The 21060-nt window shown below is 38.3% G+C and overlaps 1 protein-coding gene across 1 annotated transcript in view; it reads right to left on the reverse strand.

The window, feature by feature from the left end:
• Positions 1-2109: 2109 nt before the first annotated feature.
• Positions 2110-21060, reverse strand: part of mpp7a (MAGUK p55 scaffold protein 7a) — a 56963-nt gene continuing 38012 nt past the window's right edge. The window contains exons 10-15 of the mRNA XM_063003616.1: positions 20480-20650; positions 19724-19804; positions 15443-15536; positions 15154-15262; positions 12893-12999; positions 2110-3418 (exon numbers count right to left, since the gene is read on the reverse strand). Coding sequence (XP_062859686.1) covers positions 3208-3418; positions 12893-12999; positions 15154-15262; positions 15443-15536; positions 19724-19804; positions 20480-20650 — 773 coding nt within the window. The 3' untranslated portion in view covers positions 2110-3207. The remainder of the gene's footprint in view (positions 3419-12892; positions 13000-15153; positions 15263-15442; positions 15537-19723; positions 19805-20479; positions 20651-21060) is intronic.

Below are 21060 nucleotides of genomic sequence, written 5' to 3' on the forward strand. Positions count from 1 at the left end.
GCGCTGTTGGCTGGATATTTTTGTTTGGTTGACTATTTTCAGTCCAGCAGGGACAGTGAGGTGTTTAAAAACTCCATCAGCGCTGCTGTGTCTGATCCACTCATACCAGCACAATACACCACCACCATGTCAGTGTCACTGCAGTGCTGAGAATGACCCACCACCCAAATAATACCTATTCTGTGGTGGTCCTGACCATTAAAGAACAGCATGAAAGGGGGTTAACAAAGCATGCAGAGAAATAGATGGACTACAGTCAGTAATTGTAGAACTACAAAGTGCGTCTTTATAATAAGTGTAGCTAATAAAATGGACAATGTGTGTAGAAACAAGGAGGTGGTTTTAATGTTATGGCTCTCTACGGAAAACAGTTCTGCATTTTAATGGTTTGTTTGCATAATTTAACACATTAAAACATCAAATGTGGCATAAGCAAAATTTATGGCACGTTTAATATGTCCATCTGTAAAGGGGTTGGACGAGCCTCGCTAGAGAGACCGAGACACAATCTAAACCTCTCATGCCTTTGTGTCTTTCTGTGTTGTAGATGTAAGATTAAATTGTGCACATTTTGCAGATTGTACATCTTTATTTACATAATGGTATTTCACAAAATGTTAACTTACATAACAGCATTTCACATAATGATATTTTACATAATGATTTTTGCAAAGCATAATTACAAACTGCTTAAGTTTCTTAAAAGGTTCCAGAACCTCAGTGGAAATGTGCCTTTTGTGACCAATATAAAGCAAAGCTAAAGGTTACAGGCCGTGCTCGGACTGCTGCTTTGGTTTGGCAGCTCATCTGACAGCAGTGAAGATCCCTACAGTGAAGGAGCAGAAAAAGAGCTCACTGTCTTACTTCACCCATTGTGTCCAAATAACTCTGTCACATCTGAATTATCCATTAATATCCCCAAACAGAGAGAAACTAGCTTCTAGGGTGCATAACTAAAGCTCAGCCTGGCTGAATAAGACAAATAAACAGAATGTTTCTCTGAATCGCTTCCTCAGCTTATTGTACGTTTTAGTTGGAAGACGATCAGGCCTTGTCTAATGACTCGTGGTCAATATGAATTACTGAAATAGAATCAAACACAAGATATTATTTGGATCAAACAGACTTCAACAGATTGTCAAAGATATGAGTGAAAAAGATGCCAGTAAAAAGTTCATATTCTACTCAAGTTGGAAGTGGGTTTCATATTTAATTGTCTACAGTTGGGTTCCATAAAAAAGACAAAAATCAACCAAATCAGTGTAACTGGAAAAACAACCATAAAGCAGGTTTATTTAAAAAAGGGTAAAATCTAACATGATTATAGGCCTAGGGTATATCTACCGTCATTGGCTATTTTATCAGATATCTACCACATGCACTTTGTAAGTAGATAGTTTCAGACTGTAGGCCAAAAGTTTCTATACACAATTTACTAGTCTTCCTCTAACTGGAAATGACCAGAAATTGTTGGGGTGGTGGATCATTCTCAGCACAGCAGAGACACTGATATGACAGTAAGTGTAGCACTGATATAAAAAAAAGCTAAAATCTGGGTTGAGAATGGTCTACCATCCAAACGTCTCCAGCAAACAGTGACCTGTGGTCAACACCTAAGAAGGAAAATGAGGCTTGGATTGTCAAACGGTTGCTATAAATGGGCAGGGACGAATCATTCGTCTGTAGGCCAATGAGTTTATTAAGATTTTAACGTCATGTTTTACATTCATGACAGGACAGGTAGTTACAGCTAACACATGATTCATCAGTTCAAGTCTAATTTTGTATTTCCAGCTAACCAGCTGACTGCGTGTCTTTTGACTGTGGGGGAAAATCAGAGCTCCTGAAGAACATTGAAGAACATTCCAGCTCCACACAGAAAGGAACCAGAACGCTCCACCTGGGAATCAAACCCAGGACCTTCCTACTGTGAGGCGACAGTGCTGAATAAATTAATCAAAGGGTCTCAACCTGTGGATGTTATGCCATTCAACAATTCTATGATTCGATAAGAGCATTTTCTCTATATACATTATTAAGTATGTACAGCCTGAAACTACTGTTGAACATTGTGGCTTATTTAATGAGAAATAAGAGTTACAAAGCAAAAGCACATATTATTATTTTGATGCAAAACGCACTGTTCTAAATTGCATACTGAAAATTATGGCACACTGTATGCCATTTATAAACCCCACTGACTGTTTTTTCCAGTTTATGAAATATAAATGTTTATTTGGAACAAAACTCTGTAGTTTTAGATGTTTTACAGTTACATAATGATTAAAGCTGTAAATATTTTACAAAAACGTCTTTCACCATTGCAGACGCTTCTATAATTTGGCAGTTTATACAGCAGCAGTTAAGCTCTCTTAAGACATGAAAAAAGTCCACAGTCAGTGTCTGTTGTGTTCAAATAACTGCTATATCTAAAAAAAGGCACTACTATCACCCAACCCAGATAAAAACCTTTATATAACTATATGTATATATTAAAAATGACCTGAGTGCTGTTTGTGTTTGATACCTGTGTAATTACTATGATACCTGCAGCACTAAATTCATTAAAATGTATAATCATTTGTACACATATAAAAAATTATATTAACCCCATAAAAATATTAAATATATTAAAATCCCAATTAAATATAATTACAAAAGCTCCTCTGGAGGACATTCATCAAGGTTCTGCCCACATTTGAACAGCTTACAAAGGGCTTGTGTGCTAATAACAGCATCACCCAATAACAACAGTTTAAAATGTAAAAACCTAAACTGTTCATACTTTCCCAAATTTCATAACTAAGCTTTAAAACGAAACATACTCTAACCACAGAAAAAATATCCCTTTGGTGTTTAGAAATAAATGTCAAAACTACACCATGAACCAGCTCACATCGCCCAACCAATTTTTCCTGGCTGTCAAATAAACACACACTTCGACAGCTGCTGCTAAACGATCGCAAATGTTTGATGGCTTCGAGTGTAATTAGACACTTTATTCCAGTCCAGCTATGCTGACCAAGTACACACAATAACAAACCTAAAATTCCTCCTTTTAGAGACGCAGAGACCCATAAAAACTGTCCGAGAGTCATTAAAATACCCCACAAGCCATCCCAATCACCAGATTTAGGCTAAATAAAAGCTTTGTCAGCAATCAGGGTTTACAAAGTTCTTTCCTCTTTTTAGGTGAGTCTCTGTCCTTCAGGAGTGTGTCCAGCTGACGGGGACCCAGTGAGTCTCTGTCTCTACTTCCCGTAGGGCCTGTTTGAGCTCGCCGAAAGCAGTCGCCAAGTCGTCGTTTACTATGACCGTGTCAAAAAGGTGGCCGTAGTGATTCTCCATCTGCTGGGCTGCGTTTATCATCTCCTGAAAATCTTCTTCCTGGTTAAAACACAAAAAAATATAATAAGAAAATACCAAACGAGCTAAATGAGCAACACATTGGTCATAAAACAGTCCCACTACACAGAACTATATACACATATACAGTATTAAAACACTGTTCTGTGTCCATACCAAACACAGTCTGAACCACAGAATATTAATGTGTCTTCTAAACCTCAAAGTGTTTTTTAACCTTCAGGTTTCCTGAGGATGAATTTACATTTTCTGTACTACATACCCCTGAAGCCACTATTCTAGCTTGGCAAGATCCACTAATCAGAACTTGAAGACAGGCCTCAAAAGTATTCTCTGTCCTTAGCACCCAGGTGGTGGAATCCCTGGACCCTGCACTTACTAATGTATCTTTAAAAAAAACAGTTCTATCTAAGCTTTTGCAATTGCAGGGTTTCGGCAGCTTTGTGTTCTTAGAGAGTTGTCTATTTGTACTAGAGTAAGGTAATGTTTACTAAGGAAGCACTTCTGTAAGTCGCTCTGGATAAGAGCATCTGCTGTAGATGTCATTTTTTAGTATCCAAACATTTCAATGGGATTTAAAACAAATGACTGCTTAAGTCCATGTCTGAAGCATGCAAAATGTTTCCCCATTTTTTGCCCTTTTTACCCAATCATGTAGTAGCCAGTACCAGATCAGATTTCACAACCTCTACTGCTGCTGACCTCCACTCCTGACAGAGGAGGGCTGTGGCTAACACACGGCCCCATCGACACACGTTTTTACACCCTGCTCAGGTTTATATGGAATTGAACAGCCAGCAGAGGTCGTATTTGCAGCAGGTACTGTCCATTTAGGCACGGTTAAGCTATTAAGAATAAAACTTTTGGCCCTAATCATCAAAAGTATATTTAGTGAACAAAATAAACAACATTTAATAAAAATAACACGCTGCAAACTGTTAAGCATTGAAGTGGTTCAATTATGCGTTGGTGTTGTGTGGCAGCCAGTGGCACAAGAAGCATTGTAGATGAAAAAATTAATTTTACTAAATATTAGCAAAGCCTTAAAGTAAAATGTGACACAGCTAATCAAAAAGTCAAGCTGAAAAAGAGGTTGGATTCCTCAACAGCAAAATACATTTATTAGGATTTTAACATCATGTTTTAAACAATTTGGTTGCATTCATGACAGGGCAGGCAATTACTAGTTACACAAGATTCATCAGTTCAAGTCTTTTTGATGTCAAATACAGTCATGGACAATTTTGTATTTCCGATTCACCTCACATGCACGTATTTGGACTGTGGGAGGAAACCGGAACTCACACACATGGGGAGAACATGCAAACTCCACACAGAAAGAACCCTGACCACTCAACCTGCGAATCGAACCCAGGACCTTTAAACAGCAAAACAGTCCAATATCTCAAAATCTACTATGATTTACTAAGAAATGCAAGCTGAAACTTGGAGTGGACAGCTCAGTCCATAACTGAAAAGATGTGGGTAGAATGATGCTAAACTATGTGCTGAGGAAATAGGCGATTCCAGCTTTAGAATTAGCAATGTAACATCCTTTTGTCCCTTTTCTTTAATAGACAGTAATTCATCATATCATGTTGGAAACCACATAAGCAAGTCTAGTTGTATATAGTGCTGGGGACTATATAATTGGACAGCAATGGAAGCCACTTTTGGACAATGTACTGTCTGACTGACTGAGGGGGATATTATGTAAATTTATTTTTAAGGCAGAGTATTCTTTTCAAATGAACAAATGCAGAGATTTGCCAGCGATGGGTAAAGGATAACAGTGGCATTTTATCCTGTAGTAAAGAAGAAGGCCTGTTTAGTTTGAGATCTGGATTTTAAATAGCTAAAATAAAGGGGGCTGGAGAATGATGAGGCTCACCGCACTTTTACAGAGCTGCACATCTGAATGCATAATGGATTTAAAACCACATCTAATGATTACCAACCCAGACACATAAAATACACTATTCTGCTCAGACACTCACAAGCCTATACAAACATAACTTTAGGGAATGGACCCAGCACTTGAGGATGAGCCTTATCATAGCATACTAACAGTTCCCCAATCCAGGTGCTGGGCATTCCATAATCACACTGTTCTGTGTACTTACGATAATTTTTGGTGCACTGATGTAAAAAACTATTCTATTTCTATTTCTATTTAAATAATGTGTTCTTTTGTTTGAGAACAATACTGAGTAGGCTACATAGACACTGTATTTTAGTGCCATTATATACAGTATAATACATGCCATCATGCCTGTTCTGATGGATCGGACAGACCTGCTGCACTGCTTGTGGTACCAAGAGTGGAATGTAATTAATTAATTAAGACTAATTTTTCTTGATGACATGGTGAGGGCTCATAGCACAAACGGATTGTGTATAAGAGTGTGTGTAGTGTGCATATTACTAAGTACCCATGGGTGGTATTTAAAGGATTTGGTTTGATCAGGGGTGGCACTTGGTCTAAAAATGTAAGACTCACTGGGCAAGCTGGTTCAGTAGAGCACAATTTGCATCTATCTAGTATGTATGGCCTTTGCCCTAACTGGTCTGTGGGTTTGAGATTAGTGCTTGTGTGGCGGTGACTAGGCTTTAGTGCTAGTCCCCGAGAACATGGCATGGTTTGAGCGGCTATTCTGATTTAGAACAGGTTTTTACTATGCAGAAACCCAGGAGCCACAGCTCAGTGAGAGATGTTGGGTTTCATCTTGCCAAAGACATAACGAGATATGATGAAAATGATACTGGTTCATTTTGCCAGCAAAGAATCAAGAAAAGTGCTGCTCACTGCTTTACGGTTGTAAACTATGATGTGTGGTTAAGCCTGGAACACAATAATTCATCTGCACTCTTTATTCGGAATAAAAGTCATAAATATAAAAGTATTCTTATTTTACCAGATTATGATTGTTTCCAGTTACCAGTCACTGAGCCAAGTTGCCCCACACTGCACACCAGCTAGCAATCCCTTTTCAGAGAGACTTAAAGCCAGTTACTGCATCATTTTGAATTGCTGCTTGCACATACTGTTCCAAAGCAGCTGAACATGACTGAATACGAATATTTCACCCCAAACCAGATAAAAAACCTGTAAGGACCTGTTTCGATCTGACTGAACAATAACATTTCAAAATGAACACACAGTTTTTTTTTAAATACCAAAAATAAACCTCTGGTTGGTGTTACAGCCAATTCAGAAAATTTTGCAGTGCAACAGAGTGATTTGACCCATTTCACTCCAAATTTCTTTATGTTCTGACAGGTTAGTGGTGGAGATGGGTGAAGGGCATTATTGAGGTCTCCTACAGATACTGGATGAAGTCAAGGTCTGGACTCTGACTGGACCACTTAATGACATCAATTACATGTACAGTGTTTTCTTTTTATTCCACAGCTCTTTGTACTGTGCAATGTTATTTTTTAGAAGCAGTTCCCCCCACATTGCCAGTCTCCACTGCTAAAACGCATCACCGTAACACCACCAGTGCTGTGTTTTGGAGTGGAGATTGTGTTTCTTTAGTTTTACTTGAGTCTTACTAATGAACAAGTCTTTCTGCCACCTTGGTGTAACATTTTTGTTATGCATAATCCATGACAGTCCCTTACAGTCATACCCACTAAATTCTGCAACTCTAGCATGACAGTTAAAGTCACCGGAGCCAAATAAACTCATTTCCTTTCTAGTTTGAGCAGAGGTAGCTAATCAGTTAAGGTACCCTGACTAATAAGCAGTAGGTTGCCATTTCAAGACCCACCACTGACCATTTCAAAATTTGTCAGTGTTGGGCATCTGAGCCATGCCCTTAACCCTCTTAATTGAACTGAAGTGTATTTGGTTACAGTTGTAAGTTGCTTTGGATAAAAAGTTAACAATGTTGAGGGGGTAAACATATATAAGCAATGATTCTATGATTTAATCCTGTTTGGTTTTGAACAAACATCCAGGTGAAGGTCACACAGCGGCCAGCCATGTGTGGTTGATCCGAGAGGTGAGTGTCGCGTGTGGTATCAACTGGTATCGCAGCATCGATGTGCTGCTGTGGAACAGCTCACCCACCAGTAAAACAATGGGCAAACACAACCAATTTCGGCCATGACAATGCAATGTACCCTACGTGGTATACAACAGCTCTATACCAACACGTGTACACACCGATCTATGGGTCCGCATCTGATGGAAACCGTATGAAGTCACATCTCCTGGTTGCAACGTTTGAGTGCTACAGGCCGATGGTGGTGTGATGGTCTGGGGAGCATTCGCTTGGTATGTCCTAGAGCTACTAGTCATCATACCACAATCCTTGAATAGCTGGCCATCGGCACCCATACCTTCAGGAGGTCTTTCTCGACAACAGTGTGATTTTCCTCAGGACAATGCCCTGTGTCATCAGGCTCGGATCACTTAAGAATGGTTGGCAATGGCCGTGGCCCCCAAACTTGATATGCCAACACATTATTAGCCAGATGTTCCTAATCAAGTGATAGTAATATGAATAGTATTAGTCATTAGTTAGCTATGCCAGGAAACCAGTTTTATCCATATCATTTAAGAATATGAACGACATCATGAGTTTAACTAAAGATAGAAAAAACTATTTACATTATAATCATTCACTATAATCATTATAATCATATCTTCATGACCACTTTATGGAACATCTTTCAGCATCTTATTCAGTTTCATTAGTTGCAGTGCTCAGGAGGCCTTAGGTTTTCTCCATATATTTTCATCTTTCCTCTCTCTATCAGCAGGACTATCTAACAGAAATATCTAAGCCGCATGCCGAAAAACAGTTTTTTTATTGATTTTTATAAAACGCACCGGCCCTCTACATAAAACCTATTTAAAAAAAGGACACACTTTGTTCAGTAAAAGGTTCTCGTTTTTATATTGTCAAAGTAAAGCCGCTTATTTTCACTTGAGTGACCACAGGTGATCAGAGCACTCTCATGTCACCAGACATTTAAATGTGTTTTTGAGTGCTTTTGTTAAGAACTTTCACATAAATTGCAGAAATATGCATAAATAAATGCATTTAGTCGTTATATGACATCAGTGTTACAGTAAATGAGTAATATTAAAGAGAGAACAATGCAGCTGATGTCTGGTGACGCTGAAACAATTCCTGAAACAAATCCTTTATTCTCTCTGCATCAGCTGCCTAGCTTTTATTGCTCTTGCAGACCAGGCAAAGGTATTTCTCTGGCAAAGAAATACAGCAAAATATGTCTGACATTTTCATCAAACAAGGTTTTCTTTCATTCTAGTAGGAAGAAGGATCTGTGTGCTTTCAACACCATCAGACTATAAGATGGTGTTACTGATCTGAGCAGGACTGTGAATCTCCTTTAAGTTAATTGAACCAAAGCTGTCAAGTATAAACACAACCTATGTCAGTACCTAACTTTGGCAAATATTACAGCTTGCTAATGTTTTGTAGCTACTTAAATTTATTTCTGTTTGTTTTTTAACCATTTTTAATAAATATTTTCTGCAGTTTGAGTTTTACAATATTTTAAAGTATTATTTGGTTGTTTTTCATACACAACATGTTTAAAATTCACCAACAGGCTTTTATTAATGTTTAAATTAGGGGCCATTCCATAAGCTGTTGCTTAGGGTTCTTGGTGCAGGTCATAGTGAATTTTAAGGTATGTTATTGGATCACTGTTGTGCTGTAAAAGCCTCTCTTCAGTTTCTTGACTAATTGGGTGTGTTCGAAAAACCTAATAAGCAGCCTTGCTGTCTTACTGCCTACATAGGCAGCTGCCTCAGTAAAGAGGATTCTAATAAGTCATTGACTTATAAGGCATGTTATTCGAACACACTATTTAGACAGCGATTCCATCAGTTTTCGTTAACTAAGCTAACACAGTTAGCCTCATACCATTCGAACCAATGGGATGGGGTGGCACAACACGCTAGCATGTCAACTAACATCTCCCTCCGTGTTCAAATTTTAAGATACCTTACTAGTGAGCATATTAAGGCATCTAGGATTTCGAACAGCCTCCTTCTCGGGAGCGCGCGTAAGATGATGTAAAATGCGTCTATGTGGAGAGCTCACTAGGTTTTCGAACACACCCACTGTGTCACATTTGCTTTAAAAATCCAGAACACATTGCTTTTAAGATTACTGTGCTGTACAAAGTATGTTTAGACTGGGAAGCCTTTTTTTCACAAGCACCAGCAGCTATTATACATGCAGTCCAAGTGGAAGCAACCATAAAGTACTCCTGCCTGTTTTTTTTTTTTTTACTGAGAATCTGAAATTATACAGAGCACCATTAAATCCACCATAAAAAAAAGAAAGAAAGCAAGAAAGAAAGACATGGCACATTCACAAACCTGCCTAAAGAGGCCCTCCAAAAGCTGCAACCAAGGGGCCAAGGCTAATAGAATATAATTTTCCATGACCTAAAGGTTATTTTATCATTTTTCAAACCTGTTCACAGTCTGCGATTTAATTGTCCATGACTTTTTCCTGACCAGAATTTTCAGCACTGAGAGGACTCTCATACGTAAGTACATAAATAAATAAATAAATATTTACATATAAAAAATCCTCATTTTCATGTTTTTTCCCTACAATATCCTGTTAAGTTCACATTTGAGGTTTTGCTGAAATCACTGGGCACAATGCAATAACATATTCCCAACAGAATGGCAATACATCACAGGGTCTTACCCCTAGCAAGAAGCATAATGGAGGCAGCTGAGAGTTATGGCAGCAAGCATAACCATACTTCTTTAACAGCAATTAGCTTAACTGCACTGTAAACACATAAGCTTTGTATAAACCCAAATAAAGAAGTACATTTTATTAAAACATCTAATTTCAGTGTGGCTGTTTTTCTTTCTTAATACAAAATGCAGCATTATAACATTTACATTTTCAGCATTTAGCAGACGCTTTTATCCAAAGCGACTTACACACAATGAGCTGAACACGATGAGCAATTGAGGGTTAAGGGCCTTGCTCAGGGACCCAACAGTGGCAACTTGGTGGTGGCGGGGCTTAAACCGGCAACCTTCTGTTTACTACAACCCCTGGCAAAAATTATGGAATCACCACTCTTGGAAGATGTTCTTTCAATTGTTTAATTTTGTAGAAAAAAAAGAAATCACAGACATGCCACAAAACTATCATTTCTCAAACTGTCAACCCTCTGGCATTAAGAAACAATAAAAAAAGAAACAAATATAATAGTTGTGGTCAGTCACAATTGCTTTTTTTTAGATCAAGTAGAGGAAAAAAATATGGAATCACTCAAATCTGAGGAAAAAATTATGGAATCATTAGAAAACACTGCATTATTATTACTTTGTTGCACCACCTCTGGCTTTTAGAATGGTTTAAACTCTATGAGGCATGGAGTTAACTAATGACAAACAGTATTCTTCATCAATCTGCCTTCAACTGTCTCTTATTGCTGTTGCCAGATCAGCTTTGCAGGTTGGAACCTTGTCATTGACCATTTTCTTCAATTTCTACCAGAGATTTTCAAATGGATTGAGATCCGGACTATTTGCAGGCCATGCCATTGACATTATATGTTTTCTTGAAGGAAAGTTTTCACGTCCTTTGCCCTATGGCAAGATGCATTATCATCTTGAAAAATGAAGTCATCATCACCAAACATCCTTTCAACTGATGGAATAAGAAAAGCGTCCAAAATTTCAATGTGGACTTTGGCATTTATTGAAGACCATCTCCCCTGTGCCTTTACCCGACATGCAGGCCCATATCATCAACAACTGTGGAAATTAACATGTTTTCTTTAGGCAGTTATCTTCATAAATTTCATTGGACAGACACCAAACAAAAGTTCCAGCATCATCACCTTGTCCAATGCAGATTCGCGATTCATCACTGAAGATCACTTTTATCCAGTCACCCACAGTCCACGATTGCTTTTCTTTAGCCTACTTTAACCTTGTTCTTTTCTTTTTAGGTGTTAATGGTGGCTTTTGTTTGGCTTTTCTGTATGTAAATCCCATTTCTTTTAGGTGATTTCTTACAGTTCAGTCACAGACGTTGACTCCACTTTCCGGCCACTTGTTTCTCATTTGTTTTGTTGTGCATTTTCTGTTTTCAAGACATATTGCTTTGTTTTCTATCTTGATGCTTTGATGTCTTACTTGGTCTACCAGTATGCTTCCCTTTTACAACCTTCCCATTTTGTTTGTACTTGGTCCAGATTTTAAACACAGCTTACTGGGAACAACCAACATCTTTTGCGACATTCCACAATGATTTATCTTCTTGAAGGAGTTTTATAATCCTCTCATTTGTTTCAACTGACATATCTTGTGTTGGAACCATGATTCATGACAATCTGCTTTGTGCAACAGCTCTCCGAGGTGTGAGCACTCTTTTTAAACTGAAGAATAATTAGCAAATCTAATCTGCTGCAGATGTTTTGTTTTTAAACTGCAAATTACAGAGTGATTCCATAATTTTTTCCTCAGATTTGAGTGATTCCATATTTTTTTCCTCTACTTGATCTAAAAAAAGCAATTGTGACTGACCACAACTATTATATTTGTTTCTTTTTTTATTGTTTCTTAATGCCAGAAGGTTGACATTTTGAAAAATGATAGTTTTGTGGCATGTCTGTGATTTATTTTTTTTCTACAAAATTAAACAATTGACAGAACATCTTCCAAGAGTGGTGATTCCATAATTTTTGCCAGGGGTTGTAGTCCAGTACCTTCACCACTAAGCTATCACTGGCCCACAAACCAGTTATTTTATAACAACAAAATAAGTACCTAAAACATCTAACAGAGCATTCTGAAGTTGAAAAAGCAGGACAACTGCAAGCTAGGTACATCCTACGCACAGTATATCCTAATAATTGTGTAAAAAAACGTACAAATTGTCTCTGTATAAGTTTTGGAGACTCAGGTGTATAAACACATTTGGTTATGTTCGTTTACATTTGTATTATTATTATTTCCATTTGATGCTTGTTTCACTTGTTTTGTTTACTTTTCTTAAGGTTATCATCTATATTGTCTGTCACATCCACACAGCTCACGATAATCTAATCAGACATAAGTATTGGTATAAGTAGGATTTATTGTCTAATGTGTACAAATGAATTCGATTGGCTGGTAAGATCTAATCCAGTAACAGTGATCCAGTTCTGAATGGCTGGATCAAGCCTGCAGGTCAGTAACAGAACAGTTTTAGAGCAAATACAGAGTACACGTGCACCTCCCTCTACCTCAGACTTGGCCAATCCTGTCTGTGTAGTTGCCTGACTGGCCGAAATTCAAACCTCAGATCTCAGTGTTAGTGGGCTAGTGCGATTAACTGCTGCACCATCAGTGCACCTCACACAAGGTTCCTGTGTAACACTTCCTAACTAATGTAATAATGTTAAAATCATATAAACTATGGTCTCATTCACTTACAATTTCACCAACCACAATTTAACAGTAACGTCCAGTGTGGGGCTTACCGCTGGTGGTTTGGCCGAGCCCTTGTCATCTTTTCCTGATATTATTTTTGAATTCTTCCTAGTTTCTCTCAGGCGTTCAATGGATGGAGGCTTTACAAAAACCACATATGGCTTAAACTCAGCTGTGCGAAGATGCTTCAGACACTGAAAAAAACAAAAAACAAACAAACCAAAGAACAATCAAAACACGATCAATCACAACGTCCTAATCCTTCTTGATATTGATACTATAGTGCATTATTGTCATTAGTCACTGTTACATTTTCAGACATAACAGTTCGGACCATTCACACTGAGTTGAACTAATTTGACACTGGGAAAAGTCGATGCTACAGAGGAACCTAATTACTTTCATCCTGTTTTAACAAACCTGAGCAGCTAAACCTGAAGTCAATATGACAAAGCATGTGCAGAAAAAAAGAAGAAAAATACAGGCTGTAAGAAAGATTTATGAAGTGCAAAAGCAGCTTATTGTAGATACTTAACAGAACCACTGGCACTGTTCCTCTCCCTCTTTCTTACTCACAAGCTCTCTGACATAGACAAAAAACAGTCATGGACCACCAATGCATGGCTGGCTCAGACAGGTCTGGCCTTGGATTTGTGCCCACAGAGATGAGCCAGAAGATACAATAATGTGTGTACCACTGTAAGCATGTGGAATGTTACCAATTATTCTGGCACCTCAAGGGATTTAATGCATTTTGGAACAGGTGACTTGAACAAAATGGACAACTTAAGCTTAAAAGTTTTGTGAATTTGAGTCTGCACATGTTTAATAATGTCTAGTGTAAGGAATTACAGACAAAAAAGTGCTTTTGTTGGTAGGCACAGAATAAAAAGGTAGACATATTATAATGAATGGATGATTCCTTTCAGTAGCTCCTTGACGGGTCGCCACAGCAGATTATTTGTCTGCATATTTGATTTGGCACAGTTTTTACACAGGATGTTCTTCCTTTTGCAACTCTCCTATTTATCCAGGTTTAGGAGTGGCACAAGGGTGCACTGATACATCCTCCCCCAGTGGCTAGGTTCACGTTTTCATATTTAAGAGCCCAGCCCAACTCAGGCACTGCTGTTACCAACAGTGTGGCTCTTATTGTTTTTATTATTATGCCACATGAGCTCACAGACATAATATAATGAATAAAAAAACGTATATACAGAGAGTGATGTTTACTTTCCTCTGCTGGATGGTTCCTTTGTTTTCCTGAGAGGTGAACTCTCAGTATAATATGTTTGATATGATACATTTAAATTTACAGCATTCAACAGATGACTTTACCTGATGGTAGAGATTGAACCCACAACCAAACCCACTGAGCTAACACAGACACACTAAGACACAGTCAAAGAAATTGAACTAGAGGAAAAAAACAGCATTTTTCCAAAAGATATTTTCCCAAATGTTGTTTTGATAACGGAGGTACTGGGTAACACAATGGCCCCACAATAGAGGGGAATAGTTGAGGCATTAAAACATGGTAGTAGTATTATTATACTCTGAGGCTGAATTTCTGCCAGTGGAACTAATGCATTACAGACAGTAAATAGAATAATAAGCATTACAACCTTCACATTCTTCAATCCTGGATGCAGTTGGATGTTTTAAAAATGGCTTAGAAATACTGGAATAAAATGCAGCTCTTAAAATGACCCTTTAAGTGACCTTTACATATTGAGGTCAGTAGCAAAAAACAAATTGGGTTTAACTTGATGAAGCAGATTTTGTATCAAGTCTAAACTAATACTTTAATGCTGATTTATGATATAATTTTATAAAAAACATACCGGTAGCTACACTTGAGCTCCTGCATTGCACAGATGGTGTAACAAGTAAACACAGTTTCCAGCATATAGGAGACATAGAAAAGTTCTATTGAACGTTGGTATTATGTTGGTAATATGCCTGCCAGACTCTAAGAGGTCATGGTTATAAAACTGCTCAGCAAAATAATTATATGGACAGAAAATTTCAAATTACATTTCTTTACCCTCTATTTAAACAGTCTACACTGCTGATTTATGTTCCATCCACAGAGATTTGGTATGGACTAGACCAGTCCCTGCATCTGATATTAAACAGTGGTGGTCTTTGTGCTTCCTCTGATCCTCTGAGGGGGAACCAGGTGTAGGTATGTGGAGGAGGAATGTGAAGCAGAAAGGTGTTAGGCAGAATAAAGCAAAAGTGAAAAATGAATTGATTAGAGTAAAGATGGAAAAGAGGCTGCCAAGTGTGGAACAAGCGGCCTGTGGGTTTAAGTGTGTATGTCGGTGTGGGTGTTTGTCACTCACTTGGGGCTGCACATCCAGAAGGCACACCTTGTTTTTTGCTAGAACTGACCGAACAGAGTCCAGGCTTGTCCCATAGTAATGTCCCTTATACTCACCATGTTCAATAAATCTGAAACAGGTAAACAGACAGACAGAGAGTACAAAAATAGCTAAATAAATTATTTCTTAAATGGCACATGAGTAAATTATGCTAGCCCACTACCACTGGGTCTGCATACCTTATTTGGCACAGTATTACACATCTTTTATTTTTTATCAGAACCTAAAAGCAAAATACACAAAGACTCACTTGTTGTTGTGAATATCAGTTTCGAACAGGTGTTTAGAGATGAAGTAATACTCCACACCATCATTCTCCTGATTCCTTTTTGCTCGAGACGTATCTAAAAACAAGGAAAAGAAATTGTCTATATTGTGTAAATGAGCAACAGAACTGGAGCATAAAGTGACAGAAGAAGTTGGTATCACAGTTTCTTATACATCATGTGTGTAGTTCACTTGGCAAAGTGGAGGTACCAATGTGCAGTATGGGAAGAAGGCAAGCCAGCAGAGCCAGTGTGATGCTCTGGGCAATAATCTGCTGGGAAACTGACAGGTAGCACCTACCTAAACATTGCAGCAGACTAAGTAGACCCCGTTAGGGCAACAGTATGCCCTAAGGAGCTGTTTGGTGGCACAAGTGGGATCTATAGTCTTATTCAGGTGGTTTTACTGTTATGGCTGGTTTGTGCATAGTCTGTTCTTGATGTTTTTACAGTGCAGTAAGTACAGTAAGTGTGAATCTGACTTTTTCCAGCTTTCATTAAGCCATGCCCATCCTGCTTTTAGCTAGCAAGGCTCCAGTGGGTTTAGTACGGGTTAAGGGTCACTGTGCAGCATGTTTAACAAGAACCTGGTGGCTCAGCGGTAAGAAGTGGTGCACCACCTAGACAAAATGTTTAACCAGCTGTGCCAAAACAAACTATAAAACATTTTTTACCATTTCAACCAGCAAAAAAATGGCCATTCTATTCCACTTTTCCCATTTGTTTAGATCTCTCATTTTGTCCTGTGCTCTTCTAACAGAGCCCTGAAACAATTAAATGCACTTAAAATACAACTGCCAGCCAATGCCTAACCCTAATCCCTCCATATAAAAGTATATTATCTTACAAACACAGCTGTAATTAAAAGTAATGATTATAATTACTTCTATTATGCTGTTTAACTAACAGCATGTATCAGCTATAACAGAGCTGGAACATGATGGCGGGTGGCGCAGTGGCAAATTACACCACCCCACTGCTGTTGGGATCCAGGGTTTAAATCTTCAGCTGTGCTATCGGCGAGTCGGGTGTCAAAAGACAGACATGATTGCCATCAAGTTATCAAGTTCTGATGTCACAGAGCTGTCTACACACACATTATTCTCCTGAAACAGTTACGTACAGCCGGCTAAAAAATCCTCTGCAGTCTTAAAATGTTTTTCCTATGATCTCTTACTGACTCCACCAGATAGGAACCATCTGCTCGTACTGATTTTAGTGCTTTATCTTCTGCTCATAACCCTCGTTGCTTTTATGTGGGTCACAAAGGTGAGATGGTCATTTTTCCACATCGTTTTGTCTTTATATGAGATTGGGACAGAGACATGACATGTCTGATTAATGACATCATCGTAAAGTACTTTCAGAAAGGATGAACCTCAATAAAATGATTCAGAACACAAAGGCAGAGTAAGAAAATGAGAGAGTTAGGCTAATGGTTACTCACTGTGATTAGAAGAGCACACCACAAACATGAGAGAAGCTGTAATTATGGGTCTGACTGCAGTGGATGGACTGACTAGCTGATTGCCTGCATATGCCCACACTGACAGAGTATGAATCATATGTATTAGCTCTGTGGCAGAGGAAATGGTCTTGGTACAACTATGGAATGTAAAATCTCTCTTACAATTCTGGAAAATAAATTCCTCTAGCAAATATTCTTGGTTATGCCTTAATAACAGCACATTTCTGTTAAATATGGATTACACCAGTCTCTGGCTTATGTAATGATCTAGTTCTGTCTTTCACCTGCTGTTCCAAATAATCCCATATGTTTTTAATAGAATTAAGTTTTAGTTCTTTTGCTGGTCAGCCTGTATCTGTAATTTATTTAAGCTATTTAAGCTTATCGCATGGTTGTTTTAGATTATTTTACATTATTTGAAATGTAATAATGCTTAGTTTCTATATAAATGTAGGTACAGAATACATGGCAACCATGATGTTCATTAATACAACTTATAAATACAAACCCAATTTCCCAAAAAAGAATTGGGACATTTTTACAAGAATGCAATAGAAAAAAATCTGTGATTTGTTGATTCTCTTGAACCTTTATTTTACTGACAAAAGTAGAAACAAAAGTCCAATGTTTTTACTGACCAATCTCATTGTATTTTGCAAATAAACACATTTTAAATTTGATGCCTGCAACACACTCAGAAAATTTGGGACAGAGGCATGTTTACCACTGTGCTACATCACCATTTCTATTAATAACATTTTTAATGGTTTGGGAACTGAGGACACTAAATGTGGCAGTTTTGCAAGTGAAATTTTTTGTGTTTCTCATGTAATAGTGTAAGGGCTCGAAGCTCATGCAGATTCAATAGTAGTTTCCAGTCTTTCCCTACAGACTGTGACATGGCGAGTTCCCAAAAAAATGGGGTATGCTGGCATTATGCATGCTAGTATAAAACCGAACTTGGACTAAGCAGCCTGTCATCACAGTATCAAAGAAATAACAAGCCAGTACGTTTGAGATGGAGAAACCATGATATAGAAAAAAAAACATCTACCTAAAACAAATAAATACTTACTGATCGCAGGTGACTGTCAACCAAGAGAAACTGATACAGTCTGTGTCTGTGCCCCCATGGCCCCTCTTATTTAGCATCTGCCACGTTACACAAAATGATCTTTGCTGACTGAGTCTTTGGTGGATCCTCCTTTTACACCCAATCATGGTCACCTGTTCCCAATTCACCTGCTTATTGTGCAATTTACATTTAGCAGACGCTTTTATCCAAAGCGACTTACACGATGAGCAGAACACGATGAGCAATTGAGGGTTAAGGGCCTTGCTCAGGGACCCAACAGTGGCAACTTGGTGGTGGCGGGGCTTGAACCGGCAACCTTCTGTTTACTAGTCCAGTACCTTAACCACTGAGCTATCACTGCCCCATAACCACTGAGCTATCACTGGCAATGTGTCAAACTGGTCTAACCTGAATATTTTGTACACTTTTTACACTTATTTTTAGTGTGTTTCAGGCATCAAATTTAAAATTTGTTTATATTTACAAACAACAATGAAGTTGACATAATTTATTAAATGCATAAAAAGATATGTTAATTTTTTTTGCTTTTCCCCCCACAAATTAAAAAGATTTGTACCTTGTTGTGTCATTTCAGCTTTAACACATTTACAGCATTAGTGCTTAATTATGGCCCATTTTTCTTGGACTTTAATTACACTTTTTGTTTACCCAGAGTGCATAGTTTCCAAGCAATGTTTGTATGCAGATTTTTGTTTGGCACAAAGAAAACCAAAGTTAATGCATGTGCTCTTCAATCCCTTACACAGGACTGCATTAAAAACCAACATGTGTAAATATCCGTGACAAACTGGGTCAAAGTTCAATGAAACAAGCTGTAAAAACAAATCACAAAATGACAAATCTGCACAGCGTGCAATAGCCAAGGTAGTGCAGCGGCAACGAAGCTTCACCCCAAAGGAAACAATGACACAGCCAGCACAAAAGTGGTATCATGTAAATGCAGTCTAAGGATAAAAGTAGCTGCAGTCACTTATGCACTGTGTAAACTAATGCTTATACAAATTAAATAATGTTTAATAGTTTCATAACAATCTGAACGAATAGCAAGTGTAAATACTTGGAACGTTAAAGTTGGCAGGATTTAGAAAATAAGTCAGGGGACAGAAAAGAAAGCAAGGACGAAGAAAAAAGTGAACTTTCCAAGAATAAATCTTCTTAATTTAAATCCATGTGTAAGTTCTGCACACGAGCTGAGCCAATAACACAGTCGTACGCAGAGGTCACATTTGTGAGCAATTAAAAAGCATTAAAGCAGAAAGCTCTGGATGGGATTTTAATACCAGTGGCATTTTAAGTGTCATAGTCAGAATCAGACACATCTATTACAGCCAAACGACATGTAACAAATATCAGCAGTGGTGGCTCTTTTGGCCACTGTTTAATACTCTGCTTAATACTCATCCTCCCTTCCTTCATCCATCTCTTTCACTGTCTGTCTCTCCCTTCTACTTAATGCTTCTGCTGCAGAATATAAAACTGCTCCTTCTATACAGCTGGCCTGTTTAAATACATCAGTCAGAGCCCGACTCATTTGTCCCAGCGTGTCAGCTCCAATGAACGTCCCTGAGAAATGTGTTTTTGGATGCTAAGTGAGATGCGACGCAGCCTGAGAGCTGGAGACTAAACTGCATATTCATGTATTTAAGTGTGAAAGGCTGGGAAAGGAAGCACCATTTTTCTGGAAGGTACACCAAGACTTACGTGGGATGGTGACACTGAAGTGTTGTGGGCCAGATATTAACAGCTTCCTCTTAAGTTCATTCAAGCCCACTCCTGTAGGACCTGCACAGAGAGAGAGAGAGAGAAAGAGAAAGAGAGAGAGCAATAAAAAAGTGGCTGACTGAAGAGAGAATGATGCTAAATGAGTGATGAAAGACCCTGTCTTTAAAATCGCATCACTCATGATGTCACTAGTATGAATCTTTCTTTATTTTGTGTGCTGTAAAGTGCATATCATCCTTCAAGTCCAGAATGTTAGTACAAAAGTCCCCTTTGTTTAGTGTAATCTAACTTCCTTTTTTTTACCACTTCTTTATCCTGGCTAGGGACACAGTGGGTCTGGTTCAACCGGGAAAAACTGGGATCTAGACAGAAATACTCTGGACAGAATTCCAATCCATCGCATGGTTTTTACCATCCCCCCCTAAGACATAGCCAATTATGTTTGTGTAAGCATCTGGTCGGCCGAAGAGCTGCAGATTAGCACCCTCTCTGACACTTGTGCATTTACAAGCCACTTCTTTACACAAGACAGCAGTGGATTTTCATAGACAGCCATACAGAGAGTCAAGTTATGCTCTATGTAAATCCTACACTTCTTGTACTGGATCATTTACCAAACAGCAAAGATTATTATTCCTGTCATACACATACGTCCTTGTCAAACTGAAATGAGTTGAAATTGTTTAAGCATTTTTAAAATTCTATACAAAAAGACACACAAGATGTGACACTTACCAACCAGAACGATGAGTCTGTATTTTGCTCCAGGTGCTTTGTGATAAGAGGCCACTTCTTCATAAGTTGGGACATCTGCAGTGTCATACTGATCACTCTTTTTAGATTCATACATAGACTTATTGGTCTTCTTTCCTCTTCTGCTAAGCCGGAAACTTTTTCTTAAACCAGCTATAAGACAAAAAAGGAACAAAATTGTTTAAAAATAAATAAATAAATAAATAAATAAATCAGCCATAACATTAAAACCACCTCCTTGTTTTTACACACACTGTCCATTTTATCAGCTCCACTTACCATAAAAAATTATGTGTTTCTGTTTCTAGCCCCCTTTCATGCTGTTCTTCAATGGTCAGGACTCTCCCAGGACCACTACAGAGCAGATATTATTTGGGTGGTGGATCATTCTCAGCACTGCAGTGACACTGACATGGTGGTTGTGTGTTAGTGTGTGTTGTGCTGGTATGAGTGGATCAGACACAGCAGCGCTGATGGAGTTTTTAAACACCTCACTGTCCCTGCTGGACTGAGAATAGTCCAACAACCAAAAATATTCAGCCAACTGTGGGTAGCGTCCTGTG

This window comes from Trichomycterus rosablanca, chromosome 10 (genome assembly GCF_030014385.1).
Source record: "Trichomycterus rosablanca isolate fTriRos1 chromosome 10, fTriRos1.hap1, whole genome shotgun sequence".
Classification (NCBI taxonomy): domain Eukaryota; kingdom Metazoa; phylum Chordata; class Actinopteri; order Siluriformes; family Trichomycteridae; genus Trichomycterus; species Trichomycterus rosablanca.